The sequence below is a fragment of the Tarenaya hassleriana genome, unplaced genomic scaffold (assembly GCF_000463585.1).
Source record: "Tarenaya hassleriana unplaced genomic scaffold, ASM46358v1 Cleome7, whole genome shotgun sequence".
Classification (NCBI taxonomy): domain Eukaryota; kingdom Viridiplantae; phylum Streptophyta; class Magnoliopsida; order Brassicales; family Cleomaceae; genus Tarenaya; species Tarenaya hassleriana.
The window spans coordinates 4,421,776-4,435,375 of record NW_010969548.1 but is presented as its reverse complement, the minus strand read 5'-3'; the positions used below and the strand labels follow the sequence as shown (position 1 = coordinate 4,435,375).

General features: G+C 41.3%; 4 protein-coding genes across 9 annotated transcripts in view; 3 read left to right on the top strand and 1 right to left on the bottom strand.

Annotated features, from left to right (window-relative positions):
* On the bottom strand, positions 1 to 3,595 carry LOC104801378 (mitochondrial adenine nucleotide transporter ADNT1). Of its 3 annotated transcripts, none has more exons than XM_019201013.1 (9): positions 2,965 to 3,595; positions 2,598 to 2,827; positions 2,168 to 2,216; positions 1,921 to 2,084; positions 1,712 to 1,749; positions 1,408 to 1,520; positions 1,207 to 1,320; positions 782 to 1,126; positions 1 to 113 (listed from the first exon to the last, which is right to left on the bottom strand). In XM_019201013.1, exons 2-9 carry the CDS (start codon positions 2,756 to 2,758, stop codon positions 27 to 29), a joined length of 1,071 nt encoding a protein of 356 aa, XP_019056558.1. In that variant the 5' UTR covers positions 2,759 to 2,827; positions 2,965 to 3,595; the 3' UTR covers positions 1 to 26. The 3 variants fall into 3 exon arrangements, with proteins under 3 accessions (XP_019056558.1, XP_019056559.1, XP_010522928.1); XM_019201014.1 differs by having other exon boundaries at positions 2,969 to 3,595; XM_010524626.1 differs by lacking the exon at positions 1 to 113 and adding an exon at positions 215 to 613 and having other exon boundaries at positions 2,598 to 3,595.
* A 1,689-nt stretch (positions 3,596 to 5,284) lies between these two features.
* Positions 5,285 to 8,696, top strand: LOC104801377. Of its 2 annotated transcripts, none has more exons than XM_010524625.2 (5): positions 5,285 to 5,438; positions 5,737 to 7,629; positions 7,737 to 7,797; positions 7,895 to 8,121; positions 8,350 to 8,696. In XM_010524625.2, exons 2-5 carry the CDS (start codon positions 5,789 to 5,791, stop codon positions 8,405 to 8,407), a joined length of 2,187 nt encoding a protein of 728 aa, XP_010522927.1. In that variant the 5' UTR covers positions 5,285 to 5,438; positions 5,737 to 5,788; the 3' UTR covers positions 8,408 to 8,696. The 2 variants fall into 2 exon arrangements, with proteins under 2 accessions (XP_010522927.1, XP_010522926.1); XM_010524624.2 differs by having other exon boundaries at positions 5,287 to 5,438; positions 5,763 to 7,629.
* Positions 8,697 to 9,189: 493 nt separating this feature from the next.
* LOC104801376 (putative cyclic nucleotide-gated ion channel 13) lies at positions 9,190 to 12,884 on the top strand. Of its 3 annotated transcripts, none has more exons than XM_010524620.1 (9): positions 9,190 to 9,307; positions 9,699 to 9,779; positions 10,006 to 10,558; positions 10,652 to 10,864; positions 10,963 to 11,261; positions 11,346 to 11,457; positions 11,589 to 11,825; positions 11,912 to 12,306; positions 12,393 to 12,884. In XM_010524620.1, exons 2-9 carry the CDS (start codon positions 9,751 to 9,753, stop codon positions 12,700 to 12,702), a joined length of 2,148 nt encoding a protein of 715 aa, XP_010522922.1. In that variant the 5' UTR covers positions 9,190 to 9,307; positions 9,699 to 9,750; the 3' UTR covers positions 12,703 to 12,884. The 3 variants fall into 3 exon arrangements, with proteins under 3 accessions (XP_010522922.1, XP_010522925.1, XP_010522923.1); XM_010524623.1 differs by lacking the exon at positions 9,190 to 9,307 and adding an exon at positions 9,330 to 9,466; XM_010524621.1 differs by lacking the exon at positions 9,190 to 9,307 and adding an exon at positions 9,330 to 9,497.
* A 284-nt stretch (positions 12,885 to 13,168) lies between these two features.
* LOC104801375 (protein SDE2 homolog) overlaps positions 13,169 to 13,600 on the top strand; it is a 2,557-nt gene continuing 2,125 nt past the window's right edge. The window contains exon 1 of the mRNA XM_010524619.1: positions 13,169 to 13,598. Within this exon, the coding sequence (XP_010522921.1) occupies positions 13,276 to 13,598 (323 nt within the window). The 5' untranslated portion in view covers positions 13,169 to 13,275. The remainder of the gene's footprint in view (positions 13,599 to 13,600) is intronic.

Genomic DNA, 13,600 nt, shown 5'->3' with positions numbered 1-13,600 from the left:
GAGCCCCAGAGGGCGAAGCATAAGAATCAACTTCGAGAGTCAACAGATGTCTGCAAGCCCGAAGGTACATGGATCGCGCTCTGGCCATGTATCTGATTCCGAACTTGCTTAGACTGCAAGACAATAAAATTTTCCATGCGAGAATATTATACAGATGATTTTTCTACTGCAGTTATCAGATACGCCACAGAATTGAAGGTAACACCGTTGTATGTATCACAAGATCCGGAAAATATTAATCCTCCAAAATGAGATTTTTTCCTCGTCCTATCAATAGGATTTGTATAGTTCAAGCCATTGATTTATTGTTAATTCAGCAGCAAGAAGCCACAATATGAGCGCAGGGGAAACAAAACAGAAAACTGGCAAAAAACCCAATATATAACCAAAACGTTGAAATAGTTTGGCTAGCTTGTCCATGAATGAAGCACAAGGTCATGGAATATGCCCTAATTTAACTTCTCTTCTTCCCCATCGGCTACAAATATAGAAGTCCTTTCGAGGATTACGGGTGAAGAATCCAAGCTTTTCAGTCGGATATTCTAAACTCGACTCCTAACAAATCCTTCACCACCTCATATGTCACAAATGCAATTGCAATGGAGGGTACAACCTGGAATGCGTGCAATAAAATAGAAACAGTCAAACTAGCGACTTGGCATGTTACTAAAAGGTTATTTTAGCAAACATAATCAATTCCAAGTACCATGAGAGGAAAAAAAAGTGATATTGGAACTCTATATCTTAAAACATAAAATTGGAACTGGATGATGAGACAAACCTTGACTGAATTGGGAACCAAACCCTTGTACAATGCTCCAAAGCCCTCATGACGAACTGTTTTTCTGAATGCATCAATCATGCCATTGTATTCAAGAGAAGCCTTGCTTCCTCCATCACCAGTGACAACTGAGGAAGCATCCTTCCACCCAACCATTTGCATTCTTCTACGAATAACATCAAGTGGATAAGCAATTGTTTGGCCAACTGTTCCAGCAGCAGCACCACATGCAAGCCTCGTTGTAACGCTCAATTCGGAATCTTGTACCAGCCCGTATGGATTTGCTTTCACTAGCCAGTCCTTTAGAGATTCATAGACTGCAAAGTTCAAGCCCACATATGGAACCTGCATACCACCAAAAGATTAAAGGTTCCATGAAATGGTAAATTCCAGAATCAAGATCAAAGGATAAGAACGAGATTTACCACTCCAATTACTGATGGAAGCCAACCACGGTACAAGGCACGTGGACCTTCCTGTCGTAGAACAGTTGACAAAGCATGGAACATTCCTCGATATTGATAAGGAGAGTTCAAAGTCTGCAAAAGGAGTAAATATTCATTTTTGCAGAAGTAAAACGAGAAAAAGAAGGTTGCAGCACTCACTAGTCGGGATACTGAAATTACCTGGACAGTTAGCCTTCCTCGTACCATATCCATTGGATATGTTGCAGACATAGCTATTATTCCAGCAGTTGCACCAGCTCCAAGGCGCAAAACAGGAGTGAGTTGAGCATTTTCTGCAGAAGAGTCATAAATTCATGATCAGAACAGCTAAAAAATGAGAGAGTATTCTGACATCAACACAAAAGGTTCATGATATTCGACTACAAGGCAGCTCCGAAAGCTTAACTCAAGGAACTGATAAAGTTGATATGTGTATATATTTTGAGAAAGAAATAATAAAAATCCATGTGAAAAAACAATTTACCATTTCCTGTCTGCTGCCGATACAGATATAGTATTCCCCTGGCACAGGGAAATAACAAAAATTAGACAAAAGATAGATTTTTAGCGGACAAACTAGAGCTAACTACTAAATGTGACCACATTAAAAATTTGAGAGGAATTACGAAATTTTAACAAATGAATATATGCTCCACAAAAGTAGATGCTATCAAAGTAGAATAGAGCTCGTACTTCGAGGCTTGCTCATAGCTGAAAAACTTGACTGCTGAATTCGGAACAATACGAGCACAGTTAGTACCATTCCCTTTGAACAGCCCGCGAAAGCCCTCGGTCCTCCAAATGTACTTCAATCCTTGGATCGTTCCGTTATATTTTATGCTATGGGGATTTTGGACCTACGCATTACCAATCCAGAGATTGAGTTTGTGCAAGATTTTAAATTAAATTCCAAAGAAGCAACCAGGTAATAGCAAAATACCTGTAAGAGAATCTTTAACCTTTCCAGGGGTGCGACTGCAGTGCGCGACCTAAACAATTACATACACCCAGTGAAATTTTATCATAAGAAACAAAAAATGCACACTTAATGTTTAACGAACCTATGTTACTTGGTGTACATCTACACCCAGTGAACTTTGCATATCTGTCTCGATTACTTCAAACATCAATGAAGCCCGCTCTACCTAAATTGTCTTCACTAGCGTTCCTACTTTTCCTTGAAGCATCCATCGATTCCAAATTGGTAAAAGAAATCCCAATAATCTTAGTTCCGAATCTACGTTTGCGCTCCACGACAAATTTAACGAAAACGTACGATCCTATCTATGCAGCGATTCAACAGATCTTTCCATTTCCCGGATTGAGGGAAAAACGAACAAATAGTATAACAGATGAAAAAAGCAACTCACACTCCACCAGCGACGCCACCGGCAATGAGAGACTTGCAGACGCCGAGAACGGCGTAACCCGGAGCCTTGACTCCCTCTCTAGCCAACTTCGCCTCCTCCGCCAGATTAACTATCGTAGAAACCGCCGCCGATTCGCTCGTCTTCACATCCTCCGACGCCATCAACAATATAAATTACTCCAACAGAGGGACAGAAATCACCAAGGAAACAACAACAACACGGTGCGAGCCCTAAGAAACGGAGTTTCAGAATTCCCGATATCCGGACGACGAACGAATGGAAAAGAACCTTCGGCGAATTTATCGCACGAAGAAATCAGCGCATTTTCAGAACGAAATCTGCAGTGCCAGAAAAAAAAAAGTCTCACCAACCAATCACAGTCGAGAGCAAGGACGGCGTCTGATCACTGGAGCGGGCCTTTGTAGTTGAAATGGATCGAGGGTTTTGGTGGCCGAACCAGGTGATAATCCTACGCGCATCATCGAGCGCGTGCAATATACTCTCCCGTGATGTTGTGGAATTGCTTGGCTCGTATATTTTTTTTAATGAAATAAAATATAAACTCCCTACCACACAAAATTGAGGCTCAAAGCATTTATTTCTAAAATACGTATTAGTTTGGATTTCCGGCCGTCTTCGATATTATTGTGCCGATTGCGATATCAGTAGCAGCAAAACTTTTAGGTAGGATAAAATATTATGAGTTTATTATTAAAATAATAATTAGTCAAGTTCAAACTGATTAAAAACCATGGGAAACCAAATCACGCATTAAAACGTACGAATTGTATTCCCTTGCAAAAGATAGACGGGATGTATATATTTACGTCTATATGTGTGTATACACATAGGGGGATATCAGTTTGAACAGTGAATCTCACGGGAAGAAGAATGCTATCCCCTTGTTGGTGTAAGTGCATGTTAAATGATAAAGAGAGTGAGATTTGATAAAGTTATGTTCAAAGTTCTGGGTTCGATTTTAATGGTGGAGAAAAATATAATTTATAGACTAAAATAGTCTATATATAAAGACTGGTCTTGGATCTAATGTAAATGTAATCGGGACAAAGACCCAAGAAACTATCCTGATTATAAAAAAAAAATAACGTAGAGAGTGGAAGAGGTTGGACCACCATTGACAAATAAGAAGAATCGTATACCCACACACAAAAAGAAGTGAAGCCTCTGTTTCCCTTTCTCACATATCACACTGCCTCGTTCTGGCTCACAAGAATTGTTAAACAATATTAAACTGAAGATATTTTTTTTGTTGAGAATCTAACAAAATATTATTATTTTTTATATAAGATTCCAATAAAGCCCGGTTTGGTCCAGGCCCAACATTAGCCCAATCAAATAGGAGGGAACCGGGGCTGGTTTTGGATAATATAAGCTAATCTGGTCCACGGTAAACCCACGGACAAAATATAATGGGTTGTTATTAGTCGATGCATGCTTTATACATACATTACATATATATCACCCTCTCTACTGCTTGTTCGTATCGTATTCCGTACAATACAAAAAATACCTTTGCCATATGGTTTACATGATTCTCGAAATAAAAGTACCATTTTATTATAAGATCATTTTAACAAACATTCTCAACCACAACTATATAATATTTATGACTTTAATTCTTACCCAATGTTAACATCTAATATCGGTACATATATATGATAATAACTTTGATTATGATTTTTTTTTTATGCATATCATAAGCAAATGGACGGGGAGATAACTTAAAAATGATTAAAGAAGTAGCAATCTTTACAGTTGTCGCCTTTATCATGAGAGGATGATATACAATAAAAAAAAAAAACAGAGTCAAAAGATAAAGTCCGAATATGATTATATGAGTACCTTTCAATCTACATCATACAATCATATCAAAAGAAAAGCTAATCAAGATTTCAATTTACTCTTTACATTTCATACATCCATACGATGACGTAACAATAATACTAATGATGATGATGTTTGCTGTTTAATAACCACATTCAAGCAGAAATCGATGTAACACACACAAAAAAAAAAAAAACAGAAATCATAAGCACGTATTGGGAACATGGCAGCATTGACTTGGACAACCCATCATACAGATTTTAAAAGTTTTTTTTTTTATATAAAATGGTTATTATTTTAAATCAATTTGCATATCCAACACTTAACAATACACACACACACGTAAAGGCAAGATTTTTTTTATTATTCTCGTAGTAAGCGATATTCGGGTTCAGTAAAAAATAAACCATTCTAGAAGATATATAGAAAATACAAAAAAAAGTTATCCGAAAAGTTAAGGTAAAAAAATTAAATTATAAATATTCAAATATTATCATATGACATCAAAATAATAATTAAAGAGATCGCAACAAAGAAAAATTCAATGCCCATGCAAACACAAATAAAACTTAATAAAACTATATGGGGAAAATGTCAAAAACATGGGAAAATCATTATTATAAATTTTGATTATTTCAAAGGTCGCTGCCTTATCGTTGGTCAACGTCTCTGGTAATGAAAGTCTACGCGCTACACGCTCACCTTTTTTTTTTGTCGGTAAAAAAAAAAAGACGAATAAAATCAATTTTTTTTCATGTCGTGATTTATCATATTTGATACTTTCTCCCGACGATTGGAATTACTGTAAGAAGAAGAGTCTTTTTTTTTTCTATTTAATTTAATCGTTCAGAATATTCAAAACTGGTATAGGAAAGAAAATGGCTGCGATGTCGACGAGATAGACGACTTTTTTTTAAATCCCCGCGTCATCTACTCCCACCGGGAATCGCCCATTTTCCGTTCAGTAGCTCGTCGCCGGGAACTTTGTTCTTCGAGGTGCGTCTCTCTTTTCCTCCTCTTTGTCGAGTTTTCCTCCGTTTGGATCCTGGGAAAATCTCAGGAATTGTGTTAAAATCTCCGCGGAGAATGATTTATGGCTCGCTCGCTTCGTAGAAAATATATGCAAAAAAACATATAATCTCTGGATAGTTTCATTTCACACAATTAGCAAGTTCAGACGTAGTATTTGCCGATTCAATTTGATCCGATTGGAGAAATACGGTGCTAGATGTGAACTCTTCCCCAGTGACGAACTATAGGAACTTTGTTCTTTCCCTGATTATTCGATTTGCAGTCAAAGTAACGAAACCCTAAACGCAGTTTACTCGGGTCCGCCGGAGAAGCTGATGAGGGAACGGCGTGACGTATATGAAGCGGATGTCAGATCAGACTCTGGTTCTTCGAGGAGTGAAGAAAAGGATCTCATTGAGAAGAATGACTCTGGGAATCCGATGAGAATACAGCAGGGAGATTCGAATTCCCGGCCCGGGTCTCGGAAATCTGGAAAGAGTTTGAGAAATGAAGAGCTTGAAGTGCCAAACTATGGTTCGGAGACTTCTTCTAGTGCTCATAAACCATATGGGAACCCTAGCAATCCAGTTCAGTATACAGATCAAGAACGGGCTGAGCTTCTGAGACGACTAGATTCCATAAAGGAGCATCTAATCCGTGGTTCTAACATGGTTGATAAACCTAAAGAATCAGATCAGCCACCAATGCCCTTTCCTGGTCCTGGTAAACATGTTCAGGGACCTTCATTTTACCGTCCCTACCCAGAGCCTTTTCCTTATGCTGGTGGGAACCCAGTGCCGATGCATGGGATGTATCCTTCAACGAGTAACCCTGCTCATATTCCCGGGTATAGAGACCCTTTTGGGTTCCAAATGCATAGGAGACCCCCGAACTGGCATCAGGGTCATTACCCCAATCCCATGGCTCATCCCTATGTTCCAGGACAGTATGTCGATATTGGTTCTGATATACTCGAGCCACACCCACAAGATCCCATGTATCATCCGTTCTTTCCAACTACACCGAGTAGGTATGGTGACGTACCATATTCACCTGTCTCACACCAACGTGAGAAATTTGCACCATTTGGTTCACATAGCTACAATAGTTCGAGTACTTTTCACTCTTCAATGGGCTCTTTAGGTTCACATGGCCACACGAGGTGGCCAAGTGATCTTGACTCTGAAATGGGTGGCGCATTTGCTCGTGGGTATGTTCAAAAAGCTGTATCTGATACTGATGCCCGCCGTTGCCATCCTCTTGCTGGCGGTGCTCCCTTTATAGCTTGCCACAATTGCTTTGAGCTGCTTTATTTGCCTAAGAAAGCTCGGTTTGTTCTGGAAAAGCAACAAAAGTTGCAATGTGGTGCTTGTTCTGAAGTAATCAGTTTCTCAATTGTTGACAAGAAGTTTGTTTTTGCTTCTGGTCACGTGGAAACAAGCACGGTGTCTAGAGATGTAGAAGACAGAAGGACGAGCACAGCAGTGAAAGGTGCTGTTCTGGAGTCTAACAGCCATGCGAACCAACCAAGTGCTGATCTCTCTTCTGTTGATTACAATGATTCTGGCAACAATCTGCAATGCATGGACAAAGAACCAGATGGGGAATCAACAAAAAACCGTGATACACGAAGTGTCCAGTCTCTGTCTCCTAGTGAACATCCAGACGATGAGAAGTTGAACATTTCAGATGGACAACAGAGGGTGGTCAAATCTGTCCGCCGTCGAGTGAAAGACACAAAAGCTCCCGAACCTACTCCTGCTCAAAGTGCCTCTCTCCTTGAACTCTTCGAGTATTCTAACATAAACCGAGTGGCACTCAGTTATGGGATGGCCCAGTTAAGTTTCAACTCAGAAAAGCAGGAATCCTACTCGAAACAGACCTCGCTGAAACCAGAATCTGTGGCTACCGAGACAGAAGTCTCTTATGATGAATACTCTAATACTGAGGTATCTGAAGATTTTAAAGATTCAACCAGAAGCAAAGGAGACAGCAGAACAAGAAACCGAAAGGGAGGTGGTTCTGGTTTCATGGAGGCGACAAAAGTCGGCCCTAGGGATCAGAACGGAGAACGTGGAAAGTCATCAGAGGTGTGGGTGAACGGGCGGCTGATACCAGCAGATCAGGTTAAGACAGCTGAGACATTGGCTGGACCAATACAATCCGGAAACTATTGGTATGTCTGCTCTTCTATGTTTTTGAAGCTTCTTTGTCCGAATATGTTAAAAAAATAATTCAGTTGTTATAGTCATATTTGAACGTTCATTTTTCTGTTGTGACCAGGTATGACTACCGAGCTGGGTTCTGGGGCGTGGTGGGCAAGCCATGTCTTGGCATAATACCGGTAAGATATTTAAAACTCTTGTCACAACACAGGGCCGACTTTGAATTCCCGAATGTTGTGAAGGGGAATTGATGAGAAAATGGGATTGTTCTTGCAGCCGTTCATCGAGGAGTTCAGCCACCAGCCGATGCCAGATAACTGTGCTGCAGGAAACACAGGTGTGTTTGTGAATGGAAGAGAGCTTCACCATAGAGATCTTGATTTGCTTGCAGGGAGAGGTCTTCCTCGGGAGGGGGACCGTTCTTACATCGTCGATATATCAGGCAGAGTCCTTGATGGAGATTCTGGTGAAGAACTCGACAGCCTTGGCAAACTAGCCCCAACGTAAGTATTCACCATCACGCGTATAAATTGATATGCATATGCTTATTATTTGGCCGCGGCCCTTTAACACTCAGCATTAAGAAACAGCACCTGTTGAACACAATGATATTCCAAAACCCACATGCACATACGTGCTTATGATAGATGGCTGCATTGCATATATGATACATAACATCGATATTCTCTGGATAATGAGATAACACATTCATGGCTAAAAATGGTGAACAGGGTAGAGAAGGTGAAGCACGGGTTCGGCATGAGAGTTCCTAGAACACTTGTTTCATGATCCTCAGGAACTTTTTCAGAAGCAACATGGATCCGTTTCTCCAAGTTCCAGTTTCAATCCTCATTATCGGATTAGCTTTTGAAGTGAAGATTGTGTTTGATATACGACATGGGTTTGATTTTTGATCTTCCTTTGTTTTTGTCTGGTAAGAGGTTCGTATTATTTCCATTGTTTTTGTTCTGACAACTCCAGAACGGTTCGTGAATTTTTGTCCAGAAAATCACCTGGCTTTTCCATCTGTCCTTTGTATGAAATCAAAATGGTATTTGTCACAAATGGCCTTTCATTATTATGTAGAGTACACATAATTATATATATATATTTGAATACTATACATAGTATATATAGGTGTTACAAGAGATTCGTACAAGACGAAAGGAACTGCTCCTGTGATCACAGCCAACGATCTTTACAGAAATCATATTTACTAATATTTTTACAGAAATCATATTATGAAAATTTAACAGATTCGTTAGAGACGTACTATTAGAAGCCTCGCCAATCACAGCCGAGACAGCTGGTCGGTGGATTACAGAATGAGCCTCATTCGGCCCAAAAGCCCATTAACAGATAATAGTTGGTGGCTCGCTCAATTCCCATTGTCCACTGGTCATTAGCATCTGGACCCCCAAAGCCCATTAATATATTGATAGTCGGCTCATTTTGACCCTTGTTTCGCACCCTGACTCTGACTTTTTCTTTTCCTTGTCGTTTTTTTTTTAATTTTTTTTTTAATTGGTCCTCTCCCTTTTCCCTCCTGTTTCTCTCATAGCTTGCCACTTTCCAAGAAATCCCCACAGTCAAGTAACTGGCCCCGCTTCCAGCGTCATGCGAAATTGGACGTAGACGACCCGCTTGGCTGCTCAGAAATCTCTCTCTCTCGCCCCCTGTTTCGTCGAGGTAAGGACGTGTCGACGTTTTGATTTCTGTTGTTTTCGCTTGGTTCTTCAGCATCAGCTCCTTCTCGGCGTCCATATCTCTGTAGCCTTTGTGTTTTCTGTGTTCTTCGGTTCTTCTTTACACGTTCAACCAGAATTTCTGGTGACTAGGAAGAAGCAGGTTAGGGACGAAGGTCGTAAAGGTTTCAATGGTTAGGCGCTACGGTGTAATTGGCTGATTCTAACCAGAGAAGCTAGAAGAAGAAGTTCTAGCTTAAAAATCCGAACTGTTTGGCTGTGTATTTTGCTTTGATCACCGATATCAAGTTTTCTGCTTGGGCAACGCATCTTATATGACCTTGGACTTGGAGAATCATTCATATGATTTCAATTTTTTTTTGGGTATGATTCAGGATTCATCTCTAAGAGGGAAAAAAGTCAAGTCAAATATCCAAGTCCTCGCTGATGGATCTAGGCCCCGATAATCGTGTGAGGTTGGTTGCTTGCTTGCCTCGATCCTGTCTCTGTGTAAAATCCTTGATTCTCCTTCTTCTAAGTTGTGTGTGTAATGTTAGTTGGGTTTGGCGCTTCAAATTCTTAGAGCTGGCCAAGTCAACGGAAGACATGTTTGGAAGATGAATGGTCAACGCTGTGAGAGCAGAAGAAGTTTTCCTTTCTTCAAAAGGTTCTCAGACACTTTTTTGCATGGTTTGTGTTTAGGTTTCAAGATTGGAGGTCAGCCAAACCTTTCTACATAGAGGATGGGTATGAAAGAAAAGCAAGACCTTCATTCAGTGCTGTCCTGAAGAGTTTTCAGAGGGGATTTGAGAAAAGCTCAGAGACAATCAGGTCCTTCAAGAAACCTTTAAGTTTCCGGTCACGTAGGAATGATCAGAAGAAAGAAAGCCATACCAAGAAGAACATCCATGACCCGCAGGGTTCGTTTTTGCAGAATTGGAACAAAATCTTTCTCTTCGCTTGCGTGATTGCTTTGGCCATCGACCCGATATTTTTCTACGTTCCCGTTGTTGATGGTGAAAAGCTCTGCCTTGATCTGGACTCAAAGTTGGAGAGAGCCGCCTGTGTGTTACGCTCGTTGGTCGATGCTTTCTACGTGATTCATATAGTATTTCAGTTCAGGACAGCGTATATTTCTCCTTTTTCTCGGATTTTTGGAAGGGGCGAGTTGGTGGATGATCCTAAAGCCATAGCCATCAAGTACATTTTGTCATATTTCATCATCGACATACTCTCCATCCTTCCTCTCCCGCAGGTAAACTACTTGTACTCAGTCCCTTCAAGGAGCTTAAGCTATGAAGGTGTTTTCATGATGTTGATGATGGTTGATTCATTCTTTCATATGCAGCTAGTACTGTTAGTTATTATCCCCAATGTCAATCGGCCAGTGTCGTTGATTACAAAGGACTACCTGAAATCGGTCATATTTGCTCAGTATGTGCCTCGGATCATCCGTATTTATCCGCTTTACAGCGAAGTGAAAAGAACTTCTGGCTTATTTACTGAAACAGCATGGGCTGGAGCAGCTTGGAACCTCTTCCTCTACATGTTAGCCAGTCATGTGAGTTCTGAATAATCCGACCGTAGAGTTTTCTTTGCGTAAAAGTTATTTCTCTTGAAAAGGATAAAGCATCATTTGATAACTTACACGAAACCCAGGTGTTTGGAGCACTGTGGTTCTTGATCTCTATAGAACGAGAGGACAGATGCTGGCGAGAAGAGTGCGGAAAGAGAGAAGGCGAGTGTCAGTTCAAAAATCTGTACTGTGATGATGCTCACAGGATGAGCAATGATTTCCTGAAGAATTCTTGCCCATTTATCAATCCCGGCGACATAACAAATTCCACAGTCTTCAACTTTGGTATCTTCAATGATGCTTTGAAAAGTGGCATCGTGGAATCGCGGGATTTCTGGAAGAAATTTTTCTACTGCTTCTGGTGGGGTCTAAGAAGTCTGAGGTTTGTAAACACAGAACCTATTCTGGAAACTTCAGTTTTCAAGTCAGATGATAGATTGACATGTAGCTTTCTCACTGCACGCAGTTCTTTGGGCCAGAATCTCCAAACGAGCAAATTCGTGGGGGAGATAATCTTTGTCCTGTTAATTTGCGTATCCGGGCTGGTCTTATTTGCACTTCTTATCGGCAATATGCAGGTATTTCTCTTGAAGAATCGGTTTGAAACTTTCGCTTTCTTGACTAGTTCTGTGTGTCATGAAGCACTTTGTAGGGCATAAATAAAGAATCGAAAAGAGTCTTACATGTTTTTTCCTTGATGAGTTTGCAGAAATACTTGGAATCAACTACGGTTAGGGAAGAGGAGATGAGAGTGAGAAAGAGAGATGCAGAGCAATGGATGTCACACCGTTTGCTGCCGGAGGACCTGAGGAAACGTGTAAGGAAGTACGAACAATACAAGTGGCAAGAAACTAGAGGAGTCGAGGAAGAAACCCTTTTGAGAAATCTCCCTAAAGACCTCAAGAGAGACATCAAACGCCATCTCTGCCTCGATCTCCTCAAGAAAGTAAGTTCTTCGCTGTTCCTCCATGAGTAATGAACAACCTCACTCACTCTTACATTTGATCTCTAATGTAACTCATTTCCCTGCAGGTACCAATGTTTGAAATAATGGACGAACAGCTACTAGACGCAGTCTGCGACAGGCTTAAACCAGTGCTCTACACTGAGAACAGCTACGTAATAAGGGAAGGAGACCCAGTGGAGGAGATGATGTTTGTGATGAGGGGAAAACTGATGAGTGCGACAACCAACGGGGGAAGAACGGGTTTCTTCAACGCGGTATATCTGAAAGCGAGCGATTTCTGTGGGGAAGATCTGCTGACATGGGCATTGGATCCACAGTCATCATCACATTATCCGATATCGACGAGAACGGTACAAGCTTTGACGGAAGTAGAAGCCTTTGCACTCGCGGCCGAGGATCTAAAGTTTGTGGCTTCGCAGTTCAGACGCCTTCACAGCAAGCAGCTCCAGCACACATTCAGGTCTTCCATCTTTCTCTCTCTCTCTCTCTCGCTGAGTCTCGCTCTGTCTCTCTCTCTCTTGACATGGGCATTGGATAAATGGGCAGGTTCTACTCGGTGCAGTGGAGGACGTGGGGGGCATGTTTCATACAGGCGGCGTGGAGGAGACATTGTCGAAGGAAGCTGGCCAGGTCGTTGCGTGAGGAAGAAGAGAAACTGAGAGACGCTCTCGGCCGTGACCATGGCCATGGACAGGAACCGAGGTTGAGCTTGAGAGCGGCGGTCTATGCGTCACGCTTCGCTACGAATGCACTTAGAAACCTAAGGCACAACAATATGAACCTGCCTCGCTACACCCTCCCTTTCCTCCCTCAGAAACCCACTGACCCCGACTTCTCTTCCCTTTCCATCCCTTAGCTTACTCCACCTTCTTATATATGTGGATCGTTATTCGTTTTCATCCTTGTGTTTTTTACTTTTACTGTAAATAAGTAAATTACTGCGAGGATAGTGTGTGTGTGTTTTGCATTGTGGAAATAGAAGGTTTTGTCCATATGTACAATCATTCGTTTTCATTATCTTCAATTTTACGTTGAATATGCAGATTGTTAAATAAAAAGTTACTATATGTGCTATCTTTCTTTCTATTTTAATTTTTTAATTTTGATGTGTCAGTTGACTTGGTCGTGATTGAATTTTCTAGTTAGTGTACATTCACCGAATTCCGTAAGTAAACGGCGTCAAACATCGTAATCTTAACGATAATTTTTAACAGCCGTTACTATTTAATGTAGGAATTAGAAAGACTCCGTTATTAGATCCGTATATTAGACTTATTGACCGACTCAAACCCTTTTAATCCATAAAAGGAAGGGCTAATGCCATTAAACTGAGGGGTTTTCTGGCTCTGATTTTACGGTGTTTCCTCCGACGAATATTATAATCAAATTCAAAGGAAGCCTTGTTCCTCTTCCCGTCGATTCGTCTCCCATGGCGGACCCGAACCCTAGGCCCTTGCAGTTGTTCGTGAGGCTACTCGACGGTAGATCGACAACCCTAACCTTCCCCTCTCCCCAAGCGTATGGCCACCAGATCAAGCGACGGATCTTTGAACTCACGAGGATTCCAACAAATCTTCAGCGTCTTATATGCGGCGGATATCAGATCCCCGACTCCGGCGAGGTTTCGCTTCCGGACTCCACCGTTAATCTCGTCCTCTCTCTCCGGGGAGGCAAGGGAGGGTTCGGTTCACTGCTTCGTGGCGCCGCTACAAAGGCTGGGCAGAAGAAGACCAACAACTTCGACGCGTGTAGGG

Coding starts and splice junctions, on each gene's coding strand:
- LOC104801378 (XM_019201013.1), bottom strand. CDS start 2,758: ATGGCGTCGGAGGATGTGAAGACGAGCGAATCGGCGGCGGTTTCTACG. Junction 2,085..2,167: donor GGTTAAAGATTCTCTTACAG/GTATTTTGCTAT, acceptor GGTAATGCGTAG/GTCCAAAATCCCCATAGCAT. Junction 1,127..1,206: donor TTCCATCAGTAATTGGAGTG/GTAAATCTCGTT, acceptor GGTGGTATGCAG/GTTCCATATGTGGGCTTGAA.
- LOC104801377 (XM_010524625.2), top strand. CDS start 5,789: ATGAGGGAACGGCGTGACGTATATGAAGCGGATGTCAGATCAGACTCT. Junction 7,798..7,894: donor CATGTCTTGGCATAATACCG/GTAAGATATTTA, acceptor TTGTTCTTGCAG/CCGTTCATCGAGGAGTTCAG. Junction 8,122..8,349: donor CTTGGCAAACTAGCCCCAAC/GTAAGTATTCAC, acceptor AATGGTGAACAG/GGTAGAGAAGGTGAAGCACG.
- LOC104801376 (XM_010524620.1), top strand. CDS start 9,751: ATGGATCTAGGCCCCGATAATCGTGTGAG. Junction 10,865..10,962: donor TCTACATGTTAGCCAGTCAT/GTGAGTTCTGAA, acceptor CACGAAACCCAG/GTGTTTGGAGCACTGTGGTT. Junction 11,262..11,345: donor TGGGGTCTAAGAAGTCTGAG/GTTTGTAAACAC, acceptor CACTGCACGCAG/TTCTTTGGGCCAGAATCTCC.